The sequence below is a fragment of the Nycticebus coucang genome, chromosome 5 (genome assembly GCF_027406575.1).
Source record: "Nycticebus coucang isolate mNycCou1 chromosome 5, mNycCou1.pri, whole genome shotgun sequence".
In the NCBI taxonomy this organism is placed as follows: domain Eukaryota; kingdom Metazoa; phylum Chordata; class Mammalia; order Primates; family Lorisidae; genus Nycticebus; species Nycticebus coucang.
In genome coordinates, this window is record NC_069784.1 from 1,652,300 (window position 1) to 1,668,156 (window position 15,857).

The 15,857-nt window shown below is 44.3% G+C and overlaps 1 protein-coding gene across 3 annotated transcripts in view; it reads left to right on the plus strand.

Annotated features, from left to right (window-relative positions):
- Positions 1 to 15,857, plus strand: part of PDE4B (phosphodiesterase 4B) — a 383,978-nt gene that overhangs the window by 345,356 nt on the left and 22,765 nt on the right. For all 3 annotated transcript variants that reach the window (XM_053591241.1, XM_053591242.1, XM_053591243.1), the window contains one exon: positions 34 to 146. In XM_053591241.1, coding sequence (XP_053447216.1) covers positions 34 to 146 — 113 coding nt within the window. The remainder of the gene's footprint in view (positions 1 to 33; positions 147 to 15,857) is intronic.

Below are 15,857 nucleotides of genomic sequence, written 5' to 3' on the forward strand. Positions count from 1 at the left end.
AGCCTAACTACATGTCCGTATGCTTGTTTGCAGAAGAATCATATCAAAAATTAGCAATGGACACGCTGGAGGAGTTAGACTGGTGTTTAGACCAGCTGGAGACCATACAAACCTACCGCTCTGTCAGTGAGATGGCTTCTAACAAGGTAAGCAATGAGCCTCCCACCCCTGTGGTGGCCCTGCAGGGCTCCAGCGGCCCTCGCCCCAGCTGCAGCTGGGTGCTCTGGGGCTCCCGACCAGCCAGCTCCCAGAGAATGTCTGTTGATCTGTCTCAGGAGATTCTGTTCCAGAGGGTCACATTTTGCTTGTGTCTTGATGCTAAGCAAAAGTTTAAAATCCTCATTAAGATTTAATTCCCAGAAACAAAACTTCTCTCTCTTATTGAAGCAGTTTGGAATATGTTTAAAGGGAGAGGTGACTATAAATCTTCCAAATCACTATACAATTGAAAATGCCTTTTTTTTTTTTTTTACAATTATCTAAAAACTAAACTATAAATGAGTCCATTGGGTAAAATGTATAACATGTTCTTTGCAATCAGTTGTCGCATGTATTTTTTTTAAATAGGAAAATAATTTGTCCTCTGCCTATCAATGGGAGAGAATGGTTTGCCCTCAAGTTTGATAGATTCTTTTTGAGAAGAAGGGCATTCTGAGATTTTATTTCTTTTGTGATGCTGGCATGACCTAAGCTTAAAAAGAAACACTCTACTTGGTCTCCAAAAACAGAAAGTTATTATTTTTAAGTGTGATTGCTTTTCATAGCAGAATTATCTGAAGTTAAGTTTCACCCATGCTGCAAAAAACAAAAAACCCATGATTTTATTTACAATGCCCAGACAAAACTTAGTGTTGAAGAGCTTTAATTATCTATCATTATGTCATTTGTTTAATTACCAGCTGGACTTAGAGTGCTAATTTATGTAGTGAGAGTCTGCTCTGTTTGTATTTTCATGGTGAAGAATGTCACATGTGCGTAGTTACATAGTTGCATGTGTATGTGTGTGCATTTACACAGGCACAGCCCTGGATGGGTAGCCTTGCCCTGAGCCCTCAAAATGCAGTTTCAGAGTCCCAATCTCCATCATTCCAGCCTGAGGCATTCATTATCTTTCAGTCCTGTGTTTCTGGGGCTGGAAAGAGATTTTGCTCACATCTGCTGATATGCCCCGTCCAGCCTCGAGGGGCAGCACTGAGTGTGTGTCTTCTGGGGCAAAAGTGGCACCTTCCACCAAGGTGCTGGCTCCTGCTCAGAAAGTCTGGTGGAGGAAGCCAGGTCCTCAGAAGGGCCTGAAGGAGGAGACAGGACTCTTTGACTTGGATCTCTTTGTTTCCTGGTTAAGAAAAGGCAAAAAGAAGTCCCTTTCTAAAAATTTTATTTAGAGGGCAGCACCTATGGCTCAAAGGAGTAGGGTGCCAGCCCCATATACTGGAGGTGACAAGTTCAAACCCAGCCCCAGCCAAAAACTAAAAAAAAAAAAACCTTTTATTTAGAGTTAAATCTGGAGTCGGGGAAGACAAAAGAACGCATTTGAGATTTAACTATTTGCCGACTTTTCTCTGAAGCTGTCAAAGGAAGGCTGAAGTCAGGTATTTTTTGGGCTAGTCTGAAACCCAACCAACTGCTTCCCCAGGAGGCCTGGCCGCCCGGCCTCCCAAATCATGCAGGGACTTCATGTGGGAGACCCGCACGCGGGCTCCACCTGCTCTGAGCACCACTGACACTGTTCTGCAGTTTGCACAGAGCCCATGGGGGGTGGAGAGCCGATATTAGAGGGTAGTTGTCCAACAGGGCCTAGCCCAGAGGATGTGGAAGACTTCTAGAGTCATCAGAATAAACAAAGGACAGTCACCAAGATAAAACAGGCAACCAACTCCAGGAGGAGAAAAAGAAACCTCCCAATAAACTATGAATGGCCATTAGGTGTTCATTTTGAGTGTTCTCGATGTATTGCAGTGTCCTAGTGCAATTTGTGGCTGGAGTGCTGAAATTAGACATTAGCTGTCTCACAAACATATTGAAGATGACTTCATAGTCAGCACAGAAGTGAATGAGGCTCTGAAACCAGGCTCGGTGAGGTCCTGGTGAGAATTCCATGCCCTCGGGCTTCCTCTCCTCCTTTCTGGTGTTGTAGGCAGGACGGGCCCTCAGCCCCCACACAGGCAGCTTCAGCTGGAGGCACGGCTCACCCACTGTCCAGACCCACCAGGGAAAGGTTGTCAGGCAAAGCAACTGCCACTGGGTGGATGATTCCCAACTCACAGATAAAGACAATTTCCATTTTTAGAAAGCTCTTTTACTTAGCTAACTTTTCATAAAAGTCTTGATTATTCAGATAATTGTCTCAGGTGAAGCTTAAGGGTAATGTAAATGGTGGTATGAATAATAGAATGCTTTGAGAACATTTTCTTGGCCACCAAAGACAAAGTGGTCTATACCAGTTCTTTGGGAAGTTATTTATGGCAAAAATCATATTCTACATTCAGTTTTAAATGTTGCTGAAATTATTTGAGATTCTCAACCAGTTTGCCACTTAAAAATATCATTGTCACTGTATTCTGCTTGCCCTCGCCAGCCAAGGAGGCCTGCAGATATCTGAGCTGAAGAGGTTTTAGAGGGGGCACCGTCATCAGCCATGGCCACTACATTTGCACTGAGAGTCTGTGTTCCTAGTTCTATTTCAGCTTAGTGAGCACTTCAGTTTAGTTTACAATGTCTGAATTTACTTAAGAATGGTGTTGGGCTGGGGCCAGGCAAGGTGGCTCAGACCTGTAATCTTGGCAGTCCTGGAGGCTGAGGCGAGTGGATTGCCTGAGCTCAGGAGTTGGAGACTCCTGAGTCTGAACAAGAGTGAGACCTCATCTCTGCTAAAAATAGAACAACTAGTCAGGCATTGTGGTGGGCACCTATAGTCCCAGCTACTTGGGAGGCTGAGGCAGGAGGATTGCTTGAGTCCAGGAGTTTGAGTTTGCTGTGTTACTGCCCTCTAGCCTCAGGCAACAAAGTGAGACTGTCTCAAAAAAAAAAAAAAAGTTTGAACCTAAAATATTAAAAGAAAGAAAAGAGAGAGAGAGGGAAAGGAAGAGAGCGGGAAAGGAGGAAAGGAAGAAAAGAGAGAGAGAGAGAGAAAGAGAGAGAAAAGAAAGAAGGGGAATGGTGTTGGAAGAGGTAGCACTGTGCCTGAGGGTGTTGGGGATTATGTCTGGGCAGTCTGAACACAGCTGGCACAGAGCCATGTCGGGGAGAAAGTGTGAGGCGTCCTTCATAAACTTCATCTAGGTAGGCTCTGCTTTTATTGCTTGTTTTCCTTAACCCTTTCACATTTTGAAGAAAACTGGGTTATTCAAAGATTGTAACAGACTTTCCCCATAGTACTCCAAAGCCTAGGGAATTGGATAACAAACTATTTCTCTAACTTACAAAGTCAGAGTCTTATCTCTGGCCCAGATTTCCTGATCCCTTACTGCTAGCCACAGGCCAAAAAGAATTCCAGAATTTTAGAGAATAATGCTGCTACATTAGTATCGTGAATTATCTTTCTCCAAGAATTAAAAGTAAAAGTGGGGTAAATGTAGCAGGAGGTTAACCAGAGATGGCATTGTTCTTCACAATGAAAAAGAGACCTAGAGAGCCTTGTGCCAGGTGCCCAAGTTTGGCTGGACGTGTTTAAGCCATCCTGCCTCACATCAAATGGCTTCTTAGACTCGTTCATTAATTTTGGCGATTTTCACCACCCCCTGAATTAGAAGAATTGTCTGGTACTTCAGCAGAATGCATCAGAGCATGAGTTCCTCAGTGGCAAAACAGTTAGATGTTTTGAAAACAGGATGCTTCAGCTCTGCGTTGTAAAGAGGAACGGAAAGAGAAACAGTGTAGAAGGGAGGACAGAGACGCCCTCACAGGTCCCCAGCCCGACAGCAGCATAAACAGTGACCCGTCTTCCTGACCTTCACTGTGGCTCAGTTCCTGGCCTCCTGTCACCAAAGCCAACCAACGTCATCGCAGGAGGACAGGGGAACCGCACAGCTGCCGAGGGTGACTGCCGCTTCCTGTCTCCTTCCGGCAGACGCAGTCAGAAAAGTACAGGGTTGCAACAACAGTGACTGAGGAAGGACCAGCCCAGAACAGTCCCAGGAGCGCAGTTGTGCCTGGCAGGAGAGGAGGAGCTGTCCCTTCCTCCATTTTACTGAGAAGCAGAGTCACTAACCTAGAATTTGCAGGTAGCAAATATCAGACGGTCATTCTCACCCAGCATGAGGAATGGTTTTCAAAAGGGGCTGTGTTCAAGCAGCTGGTCACTGTGCTCATTCCCCAGCCCCTCCACTGTCCTTTACTCCATTGCTTTGTCCTGGGCCTATGTGCAAAGGGGGACCCTGCACATAGTGGCCTCTGGCTGAGAAGGGTCTTCAGAGTGAAGCATCAGGACCTGGCGCTGCTGTGAGATTTCCTGGGGAAACCACCATGATGGGAACAGAGCTGGGCAGCCCGTGTCTCTGAAGGCACTGTGACATCAGCAGCAGACACCGTGTCGGGGAACTGAGTCCTCCCAGCTATGCAGGCTTGTTCCCTCATCCCTTAGGTGGCTGTGCCAGAGCCCTGACCCCTGAGAGAAAAGGCAGCTTGTTGCCTGGGCTCTTGGGTGGGAGGGAACCTAGTCACATAAACCCACCAGATGAGGCTGGTAGACAACCAGGCTGCTTGGCTCTGGGAGGTGATTGTGACAGGCTGATTGCCCTACTGATGGGTAAGGCATTTTCTATTTAACTGAATAATTAGTAACTTTAGAATATATTAGATCCCAGCAGAACTGAAAGGAAATAGATCCTGTTGGCCAATAGGTTCATCTCAGAATTCTGTCTGGAAGATGGTAGGCAGGAGACCAATCTATGAAAGGAATTAACGTCACTTTTACCCCAAACTCAGTGATGCCATCACAGCAGTGTCACCTCTACCACAAGACAGATCCTTTTTTTGGACCCTGTGCTTTCGGAGCGAGAGCCTTTGTCTGGCCTTCATCCAACTGCTGTTGCACCAGGAATGAGAAGTTGCTGGGTCACAGGGGCAGCTCCTCTCCCCTCTGCAGACCACACTGTCTATCTGCTAGACTCCAGCATTCTCTGCCCAAATGCCTTTGAACTGACTGACAGGCTTCTTCCCTGTACATGCTGTGGAAGTGCTCAGCCTTAGACCTAAGGGAACCCATGAGGCAGAAATTGGGGAGTAAGGAGAGCGGTGTGTGTGGGAGGAGAGTGGGTGTGCAGGCTGTGGCAGCCAACTGGGCACTCGTGGTTTAGTTTTGTCTTTTTTTTGGTACATCTTTTCTCTCTTTATTGATCATATTTATATAAAATAAAGTCTGGGGGTAGCCACGTAAAGTGGAAAGAGAGGGAATAAACCATGAATTTGAATTCTAGCTCTGCCTTGACTTAAATGTGTTATCATAGACAAATATTTGGAATCTCCACATTTTCTTATCTACAAGACTAATTAGTTGGAGAAGACAATCTCCATGGTCTCCTTCAGCTCTCATATTATTGGTGGGATAACAAAAGGGAACAGCCAGACCACCTGTATAGGTATCCCCATGTCCAGATGCCGTGCTGAGCTCTTTACCTGCATTCTGTTGCTCATAGCAACCTTTGGAAATAGGTACTGCTATCACCCCAGTTCAACAGACAAGTAAAGTGAGGTGTGACCACTTGACCAAAGTCAATAAGATCAGTGATCCCAGTGACAGAGCAGGATTCACACTGGAGCCATCTGACTCACATCAGTGATCCCAGTGAGAGACCAGGATTCACACATGAGTCATCTGACTCACCATCAGTGATCCCCGTGAAACCAGGATTCACACCTGAGCCATCTGACTCACATCAGTGATCCCCGTGAGAGACCAGGATTCACACCTGAGCCATCTGACTCACATCAGTGATCCCAGTGAGAGAGCAGGATTCACACCCGAGCCATCTGACTCACATCAGTGATCCCAGTGAGAGAGCAGGATTCACACCCGAGCCATCTGACTCACATCAGTGATCCCAGTGAGAGAGCAGGATTCACACCCGAGCCATCTGACTCACATCAGTGATCCCAGTGAGAGAGCAGGATTCACACCCGAGCCATCTGACTCAGATCAGTGATCCCAGTGAGAGACCAGGATTCACACCCGAGCCATCTGACTCACATCAGTGATCCCAGTGAGAGAGCAGGATTCACACCTGAGCCATCTGCCTCACCATCAGTGATCCCAGTGAGAGAGCAGGATTCACACCTGAGTCATCTACTCACCATCAGTGATCCCAGTGAGAGACCAGGATTCACACCCGAGCCATCTGACTCACATCAGTGATCCCAGTGAGAGAGCAGGATTCACACCCGAGCCATCTACTCACCATCAGTGATCCCAGTGAGAGACCAGGATTCACACCCGAGCCATCTGACTCACATCAGTGATCCCAGTGAGAGACCAGGATTCACACCTGAGCCATCTGACTCACATCAGTGATCCCACTGAGAGAGCAGGATTCACACCTGAGTCATCTACTCACCATCAGTGATCCCAGTGAGAGACCAGGATTCACACCTAAGCCATCTGACTCACATCAGTGATCCCCGTGAGAGACCAGGATTCACACCTGAGCCATCTGACTCACATCAGTGATCCCAGTGAGAGACCAGGATTCACACCTGAGCCATCTGACTCACATCAGTGATCCCAGTGAGAGACCAGGATTCACACCTGAGCCATCTGCCTCACATCAGTGATCCCAGTGAGAGACCAGGATTCACACCTGAGCCATCTGACTCACATCAGTGATCCCAGTGAGAGAGCAGGATTCACACCTGAGTCATCTGACTCACATCAGTGATCCCAGTGAGAGAGCAGGATTCACACCCGAGCCATCTGATTCACATCAGTGATCCCAGTGAGAGACCAGGATTCATACCTGAGTCATCTGACTCACATCAGTGATCCCAGTGAGAGAGCAGGATTCACACCCGAGCCATCTGCCTCACATCAGTGATCCCAGTTAGAGAGCAGGATTCACACCCGAGCCATCTGACTCACCATCAGTGATCCCAGTGAGAGAGCAGGATTCATACCTCAGTCATCTACTCACCATCAGTGATCCCAGTGAGAGACCAGGATTCACACTCGAGCCATCTGACTCACCATCAGTGATCCCAGTGAGAGAGCAGGATTCACACCTGAATCATCTACTCACCATCAATGATCCCAGTGAGAAAAGTAAACAGAAAGAAGAGCAAAGGCATTTACCGACTCTTGTCAGGGAATTCTGGAGTGGTTGATCCACTAACTCTGGCCATCCTGGTGGGTTTAGGTTCAAACCCTGATCTGCAGCCTTTAGCTGCCCTGAACTTAGGCTCTCCTTGCTGAGCAGCAGTGTCTATAGGAAAATGGGTGTGAGGCGCTCGTAGACATGAAAAGAACAACATCAAACTCATCTGTTGACTGGCGTGGATTAGTGTGCCAATGTCAAAATTTGTGTCTCAAAGTTCTCTTAGTCATGGCCTAAGATAAAATACTAAGGTTTTGTTTAAAGACCTTAGCCCACCCTTAAATTCCCTCTTGCCCTGCCTTCCAAAATAAAAGAAGAAAATGAACAGAAGTCCTTCTTATTTTCTTTTAAATGTTACTACCATTTAAACAATTGGGGCAATTTCGTGACGTGCTGTCTTTTCCACCACCTGCGACACAACCATAAAACCGGGAGGTACAGGAGAACCTTCTGGGAGTAACACAGGACTGTTTTCCTTGAACTTTGCCCTCCAGCAAAAATCAGTGTGAAGGTTAACTTGTCTATTCTTTATCTATGATTGTTTAATTATTCTTTCTATGACAAAATAGAGTTAGTGAGAACACAATTCAGTATTCCAAGGTCTAGTCTTAGCAAGATGTAACAAATCAAAGAGTTTGGAAGTTACTTGGCGCTTTGTTTAAATAGCTCTGCATTCGTTTTTACAATACCATTTCCTTCTCGGAGTTCTAATCCATTTAGCCCCATCTCTCTGTTAACCTACCCAATTGAACGAATCTCTAAAGGACAACAGGATGAGGTGAGGCAGCATTCCCTTTGATTGCCGTTCCTGAGTAGCTGATCAGAGAGGGTAATAGCCCCCAAATGTACTGAATAAGTGGTTTTAAGGAAAGCCTCTCTCCACCTGAGGGGGGAATAACTACGTTAAGAGCATCAAACATAAATGTAAAACACAAGTCTTGAAAAATAGAAATATAACACCTGAGCAGAATCAGTGTCTGGTTTCCGTTTGTATGCTTTTTTCTTTCTTTCTTCTCTCATTTAGAGAGTCTATTCCCTCATTATCTATGAAAGACAAGCCAAGGGTAGAGCTTGCCTGGGGTTATTCCTCTAAAGACCATATTTCTACAGGAAGTGTGCTCAGCAGGTGGGGAAGTTTGAGCTCTGGGGAAGGCCCAACCCTGGTCAACCAGAAGAGCCCAGGGCTCCGGGGGGTGGTGGGCAGCTGTGCTTCCCCACACCACTGCCCAGGCATCCCACCGGACCCCACCCCTGCCCTGCGGTGCCCGCGGCTATGTGCCATTTCCCCCACTGGTGCCCAACTGTTTAGTCTTTTGGATGTTTCACTGGAACTTCCTTTGTTTGATCTGCTTTAAAGTAACCAAGTGTTTCCACAAAGAAAGGACTGTTAAGTCATTTGGAAACAAAGAAACAGTGGGACTCCTGTTTCTCTTGTTTCTGTTTGGGGAAGTGCCTGATAGTCTTTCCTTCTTCATGGAGATTTTGAAAGTATAAATCATGCAGGTCTGCTCATCAGTCACAACAGTTTCCTTCTGATAATTACTTGCAATTTAAAAATGTACCACTTTTGAAACCTAATGTCCTCAAAGATTCAAGTTTAGAGAACTTGCTCAAACAAAATGTATCCTATGGCTCAACAACTTTCAGCTTTTAATTTTTTATTTTATTTATTTATTTTGCAGTTTTTGGCCAGGGCTGGGTTTGAACCCGCCACCTCCGGCATATAGGGCTGGTGCCCTACTCCTTTGAGCCACAGGCGCTGCCTTAATTTTTTATTTTTTTTCAAAATATAGTAATTTTTACATGGATTATAAGAAACTTTAAATGGCCACGTTACCCTTGCTCTTCGCTAACAACACAGACTATAATAATATTACAGCCTGTAGCAATTATATAAATGAAATGTGAGTACAGATACCAGGAAGCAGTCGTGATTAAGCCAGTTTAAAAATTTTAGATTTAGGACAAGAGATGTTGGCATTTGGTATCCGAAACAATAAATGTAAGTAGTTATTTTGGAAACAAAACAGTATGAAGATAAACTGATTAAATCAAAATATATGGATGGTGAAATTTGGTAAATCAAACAAACAAACAAAAAAACTAAACATTTTCTTTCTAGTTGTGTTAAACAAAACCCTAGAGTTTTAAGCCCCAAAGGAAACCTTAAGTATTATCTATTGTAGACATTTTATAGATGATAAAGCTGAGGTATCTATTCTCTTGTTAATAAAAAGTGAGGATTAAATATCTAAGCTATCACAAAAAAACTTTGTTAAATCTAATGCACAGCCTGAAACGCAGCTTTATCATGGCATGACTTCTCCAGGGTCACAAGGTTCTTAGTAGGATTAAGACACTAAAATACAGATCTTGTTACAAGTGCAGCGACTGCTCCTCGGGAGTCAGCGGCCCCTTCTGGTTAAGCAGGTGCCGGGCACTGCCCCACTAGTTCACTGATCTCACTCTTCACTTAACCTTTCTTCCAGTCAAAGCTGTAAAGTTTCTTAATTTTCTCAAGTGAAGAACTAATTTAGTATACCTGCAAATTTGGTGATCAAAATATATAAGTAAATAGTTGAATGGGTTCCTGTCAATGCCCCTGGCCTTAACTGTTTTTCTTCACTTTGTGCTGATTGAATTTCTGAATTAAAAATAGAACAGTTGGACTTAGTGGCTGGTGCCTATAATCCCAGCACTTCAGGAGAATGAGGCAGGAGAATCACTGATGCCAGGAATTCGAAACCAGCCTAGGCAACATAGTGAGACCCCATCTCTACAAAAATTAAAAAAATGAGCCACAAGGTGAGCCAGGTGTGGTGGTGGGCACCTGTAGTCCCAGCTACTAGGGAGGCTGAGGCAGGAGGATCACTTCAGCCCAGAAATTTGAAACCAGCCTGGGCAAACAAGGTGAGACCTCATCCCTACAAAAAAAATTTTTTTTAAATTAACTAGGCATGGTGGGGCACACCTATAGTCCCAGCTACTTGAGAGGCTGAGTCTCAAGAGTTCAAGGATGTGGTGATCTATGATAACCCTACCACACTCTGGTCTGGTGAACAGTGTGAGAACCTATCTCAAAAAAAAAGGAAAGGAAAGAAGGAAGGAAAGAAAGAAAGGAAAGAAAAGAAAGAAAGAAAAGAAAAGAAAATATAAAGCATCAGAGAAAAAAATTTCACTTTACAAAGGCAACCAAGGTTAGAACTTTCACCTTCCACTGACATGATCCCCATAGATAATTTACGTCCAGCTTTAGTTTTTTTACATCCAGCTATTTTAGTCAACGTAATAGCCTATCTTTTCATGTGATGAATAATCATTACTAATATTTGGTGGCTGTTTCATATTCAGTTGTGCCAAATGCACTATTAATAACTTACCCAATTTATGATTAATGTTTTGATGTTTTCATCATTGTAACTTTGCACCGTCTCTGCTATTTTCTGAGGTGAAATTCCCACAGAGTTAAGGAGTTGAAGGCATGAGCATTGCTAAAGCGCTCAGTGCCAGGCGCGCTCTCTCCCAAGTCCAACACCAAGTTTAAGTAGTAAAAATCCTCTGTGATAAGTGTAACTGCCCTGACTTCTTCGTATCCCTTCCTTTCCTCTCTCTGAAACTAAAGATGATAAACTGGAAAGTTTTACAAACTAGCGAAAAAAACAGCCAAAACTTGCCCTCTTGCTCCTTCCTCCTTGCCGCGCAGCTGAGCTGTTAGCTCAGAGAGGTGCCAAGGTGGAGACCTCAGTTTAACCCTCTTCCTGCTCTCAAGAGCGCTTCTGCGAAATAGCCCAGATGTGACGTTCTCACAACTCAAATGTGATTTGTTGAACCTATAGTAACAACATCCTCGTGGAATTAGGTGCATCAGTGTTGGCAGATACCTGCTGAGAAACAATATAAGTGTAATTAATCCCACGAAAATATTTAAAATCAAATAAATCTCAATCACAGCATAGACACATTTTTATGTATTGATACAGCTTAAGATAAATTTTAGTATTTGTAGACCTCTGAGTGAAGCAGATGCTGAAAATATTTTGTCATAAAATATGGATAATAATAAACTATTAATCTAATTATTTAAAATGAGCAGATGCAGGGAAAAATATTCAGGGAGAACGAGTCACTTTGATAGAACGCTTACTAAGGGAAATCGTTCCATGCCTAGAAGATTCTTGATAATCTTCCATTTGCTTTTTTGGTCTTTACCATTTCTAATCATTATTTGTATTATGAAGTAGGACAAAGTAAGAGGAAATTACTTAGCATACAATGTAAGAAATGAAAAGAAAATTCCTAATTCTTCAATGAATAAGAAATCTAGGTGTTTTGGCTATTGAAATAAGATAAAGAAAACTTGAGCTAAAATATAAAGTGTTTTAAAAGGAGATTCTACCTGGGGGGGGGGAGAGGATTTAAGATCCAGGATAAGTGTGTGGGTATATGAAGAAAGGACAAAGATTTTTTTTTTTAAACAGACTGCAGGGCGGCGCCTGTGGCTCAGTGAGTAGCGTGCCAGCCCCATATACCAAGGATGGTGGTTTCAAACCCAGCCTCGGCCAAACCACAACAGAAAAATAGCCGGGCATTGTGGCGGGCGCCTGTAGGCCCAGCTACTCTGGAGGCTGAAGCAAGAAAATCACCTAAACCCAGGAGTTGGAGGTTGCTGTGAGCTGTGATGCCACAGCACTCTACCGAGGGTGATAAAGTGTGACTCTGTCTCTAAAAAAAAAAAAGAGAGAGACTACAATTATAGTAGCTCTATTGATCAAAACAATAGACTTTGACTTCCTCTCTGCCCTGATGCCAACAGATCTATTGAATATGTGGCTTGAAGCTGTGAGCGAGTCACTGTCACTGGAGGGTGGACAGGTGCAACCTCCTCCCCTGGTACTTCCCTGCCCTGAAAACCTCCGGGCCGCTCAGACCCCTCATCAGACCGGCTCCCGGCCCGGGAACAGTCCTCTCTGAGCCTCTCTGCTTTCATGCAGATTCTCGCAGACTGCCCTCCAGCCATTGCTAGCATTCTACCTCTCGGGGATCGTATTTATACCTGCTCTAAGTGCAAGTTCTCAAGACTTGAAATTGGGTTTATAATGATTAAGATCCCACTTAGCTTATAGTATTCGGGCTAAAAAATACCAAGAAGGAATGGCTCTATTTCTGCTTAACTGTGAGGAGTAAAGTGAATAAGAAGAGAATCTGGTCTGGAGAACGGCGGCCTAATCATTCTGCTATCTTTGGGTGTGTTTTTCATTGCCAGCATGTTGCTGCCACGCCCCTCAGCTCAGCCACAGACTCCATCGACTCCTGTGTGTAACCCGACTAACCTTGACCCTTGACCATAAAAACGTGAGCAAAACGCGGAGTACTTGGCCCAGTTTCCTTTGTGCCAGGCAATTGGGGTCATTCGTGGCTTTTAGTTAATATGTGAAGACTTGTGAAGTCTCTTAATTTGAGGAGAAAATGAGCTGAGTCAAGGAATCATGAAGGGGTAGAGCCACTGACAGCTGGGCTTCTCCATCCGGGCTTCTGCTGCATGACTTGCAAGGCCATTTTGAGTTACTGCTGTCATCTGGCAAGCTTTGTGTCTCTTTCTGGCAATTCTAGTTTACACTTCTTGGCCTGGTGAATAATCTAAAAGCCAACCAGTGAGTCTAGACCTCTGTGAGTAACTCCCGTGTCACGCAATCTGTGTGACAGGGCTCTGCCTCACACCTGCAGCCTAACTCCATGGGAATTCTATAGTCAATTATGTGAGCTGCCCTCAACAACTACAAGAAAGGGGTTTAAGAGCCAAAGAACCAACTGAAACCTCCAGCCAAAAGTAAATCTGAAGTGAAGAAGGGAGGTGAGATCAGATTCTTTCAAAATTCAGAGATAACACGGAGCTTCAAGGACAAGCTAAGTGCACCCCAGGGCAGCAGCCAGGTCCCAGACACGCTGCCAACCATTTTACACACGTGACCATTGATCCTCCCATGTTTAAAGTCTCCGAGAGACTCCGCGACCTGCCCATTTCTGAGACTAAGTTACAGTGGGGGTTTTCATTCCCATTGAATTCTCAGATGCTCCAGGTCCTGCTATGAGGATGTTGTGTTTGCTATTAGAGTCTCTGAGCGCCCCCTGGTAAGACAAGCCCACAACCAGTGGCTCCTACCTGGGGGAGGATCTTCGCAGCCCCCTATGAGCCGGTCTCCTGGAGCCGGCATGAGCCCAGCAGGCTCATACCTCCAGGCACGTCGGTGTTCCCAGAGGCCGTCCCTCTTTTCTAAGCTACAGTTGCTAGTAACAGAGAACATGACATGCAAAACAAGTATGACTATTTTTTTAATAGGATAAAACTACATAAGACTCCAGTTTTCATTCTTTGTAGTTTAAAAATACATTCAAACATCCATCCTACAGCAGGTGGTTATCAACTTGCATGTTCATAATCCACCATCATCAAAATACCAAAACAGATCATGCACATGCTCTCGGGGGGCGGGGGAAGAATAGATTATATAGCCCAGGATTTTCCTTTATTTATTTTATAGACCCCAGAATTGATCTTGAAAATTGCCAGACCAATAGGCTGACCCACCCCTGAGAAACACCCACCCAGCACAGATGATTCCCAGGGCAGCTTCTGGAGGGACAGCAGCCCATTGACTGTTATCTCAAGGTCTCTGTGTAAGAGTCACTCACTGAATTCAACACAATTAATATTAATGACCGTATATGTGCCTCATGATGTTTTTAAGGAGGTGGAGTAAAAATGTCAAACATGAGCTCTGGCTAGGGGCAAAAGCCACTCATAAAACAAGTGATGGTGGATTTTTGTAGCTGCAAAAATATTAGAAAATTTAATAAGGTAGAGTTTAAAACAACCCAAGAGGTGTTGTAGACTGAAAATGGCAATTAGGTGCTGAAGACAACCGTGGCCAATACTCATGGGTTGCGAAGAGCAAACAGAACCCGTGGGTGGTGGTTTCCCCGATCTGCGTACTCACCTTCAAGTCAGGTAGGAGAGTCCTAGACGCAGCCTCACTTCCCCAGTCAGGAGACGGCCCTGGACCGCGGGTCTGTGAATCTGACCCTCGTGATTTGTCTAATTTTAAAAAATATCGTAAGTTGTAGAGCTTCAGAAGGCGCCTGTAGTCCCAGCTACTCGGGAGGCTGAGGCAGGAGAATTGCTTAAGCCCAGGAGCTGGAGGTTGCTGTGAGCTGTGTGATGCCACGGCACTCTACCAAGGGCCATAAAGTGAGACTCTGTCTCTACAAAAAAAAAAAGAAATGTTTCAAAAGAAACCTCATTCATCTGCTTCGAAATCACGTTACTATCCTGTGACTTTGGACTTGTCTCAGGAACCTGAAGTGAAATATCAACCACGATTTGAATAGAAAAGCAAGGATGCCTGGATGGATTCCCTGAGTCTTTGACTTTTCTCAGGTACTGCAGTGATTCTTGTCATCTGTTGTAAAAAGGTTCTATTATGTTAGATTAGGAAGCTGGCACCCGAAATCTGCCACAGCACCTTTTTTTGTCTATTACTATAGGACAGACAGGTTAAAGGGGCGGGTATGAGCCTGTCGAGTGGAGTGGGGCCCGGGGCTGCAGGCCTTCCAGTGTTTCTCAGCAGAAGGAAAAGCCTCTGTTGAAAATAACAAATTTGAAAATTCTAAGTTATCTAAAAATATATAGTAACCCTAAATCTGATGCATTATGATGAGCATATGGCTTTGAAGTCCAATCTCTTTAGGGGATATTTGGACATGCTTATCTGGACCATGGTTGTAGTAAAAAACACAATTGTTATTTATCCAAAATTCAAAATTAACAGAGTGCTCTGAAATTTTATTAACTAAATCTGGCAGCCACACATATGTGAAACAAATACAGGGTGTCCATAAGGTTAATGTGCCATTTAAACTATTTTAAATTCGTGAATAAGTTTCTAAATATTATGTATAGAGAGAGTTTAAAAATACATAATGAATATCTCCATCTTTAAGTATAAAGAATTACAACGTCTTTTCTCTATTTGTGTCATGACAGCAACTTTCAGAGTTAAGAGAATGTTGGGCCATGAGAAATTTCTAAAAACATTCTTATGGAAATTTCTTTGGGTATAGGTACGGTCAACTTTTTAGTGTTCCAATAATATATGTCCTATCACTTCTTGAAAAAATTTCAGAAATTCTAAGTAAAACAGACAATGGCGAAGGAGGTTGTTGGGTTGGAAGAAATGCCCAGTGATTGCGAGGTCCTGCAGGCCTGGTCAGTCCCAAGTCATACAGCACTGCACTTGAGTTTTTTCCATCTCATCTTTTCTAACTCTCTCATTAAGGCGCTAACAGTTTGTCCCTACTTTGCCTTTTTACATGCCACTTGAGCAGACACTTGACCTCCAACCAGGGAGTAAAACTAATTCTAGTTTTGCTCCATTATTACTGTCAATGTAGAATTATGGTAGATACATTCCTGCCTGTTTCTCCTGAGATACTGACCATGATCACGGCAGCAAGGGAAGGGAGAAGATCATCATTCAGTTCTAAGGGGTCTAGGAGACT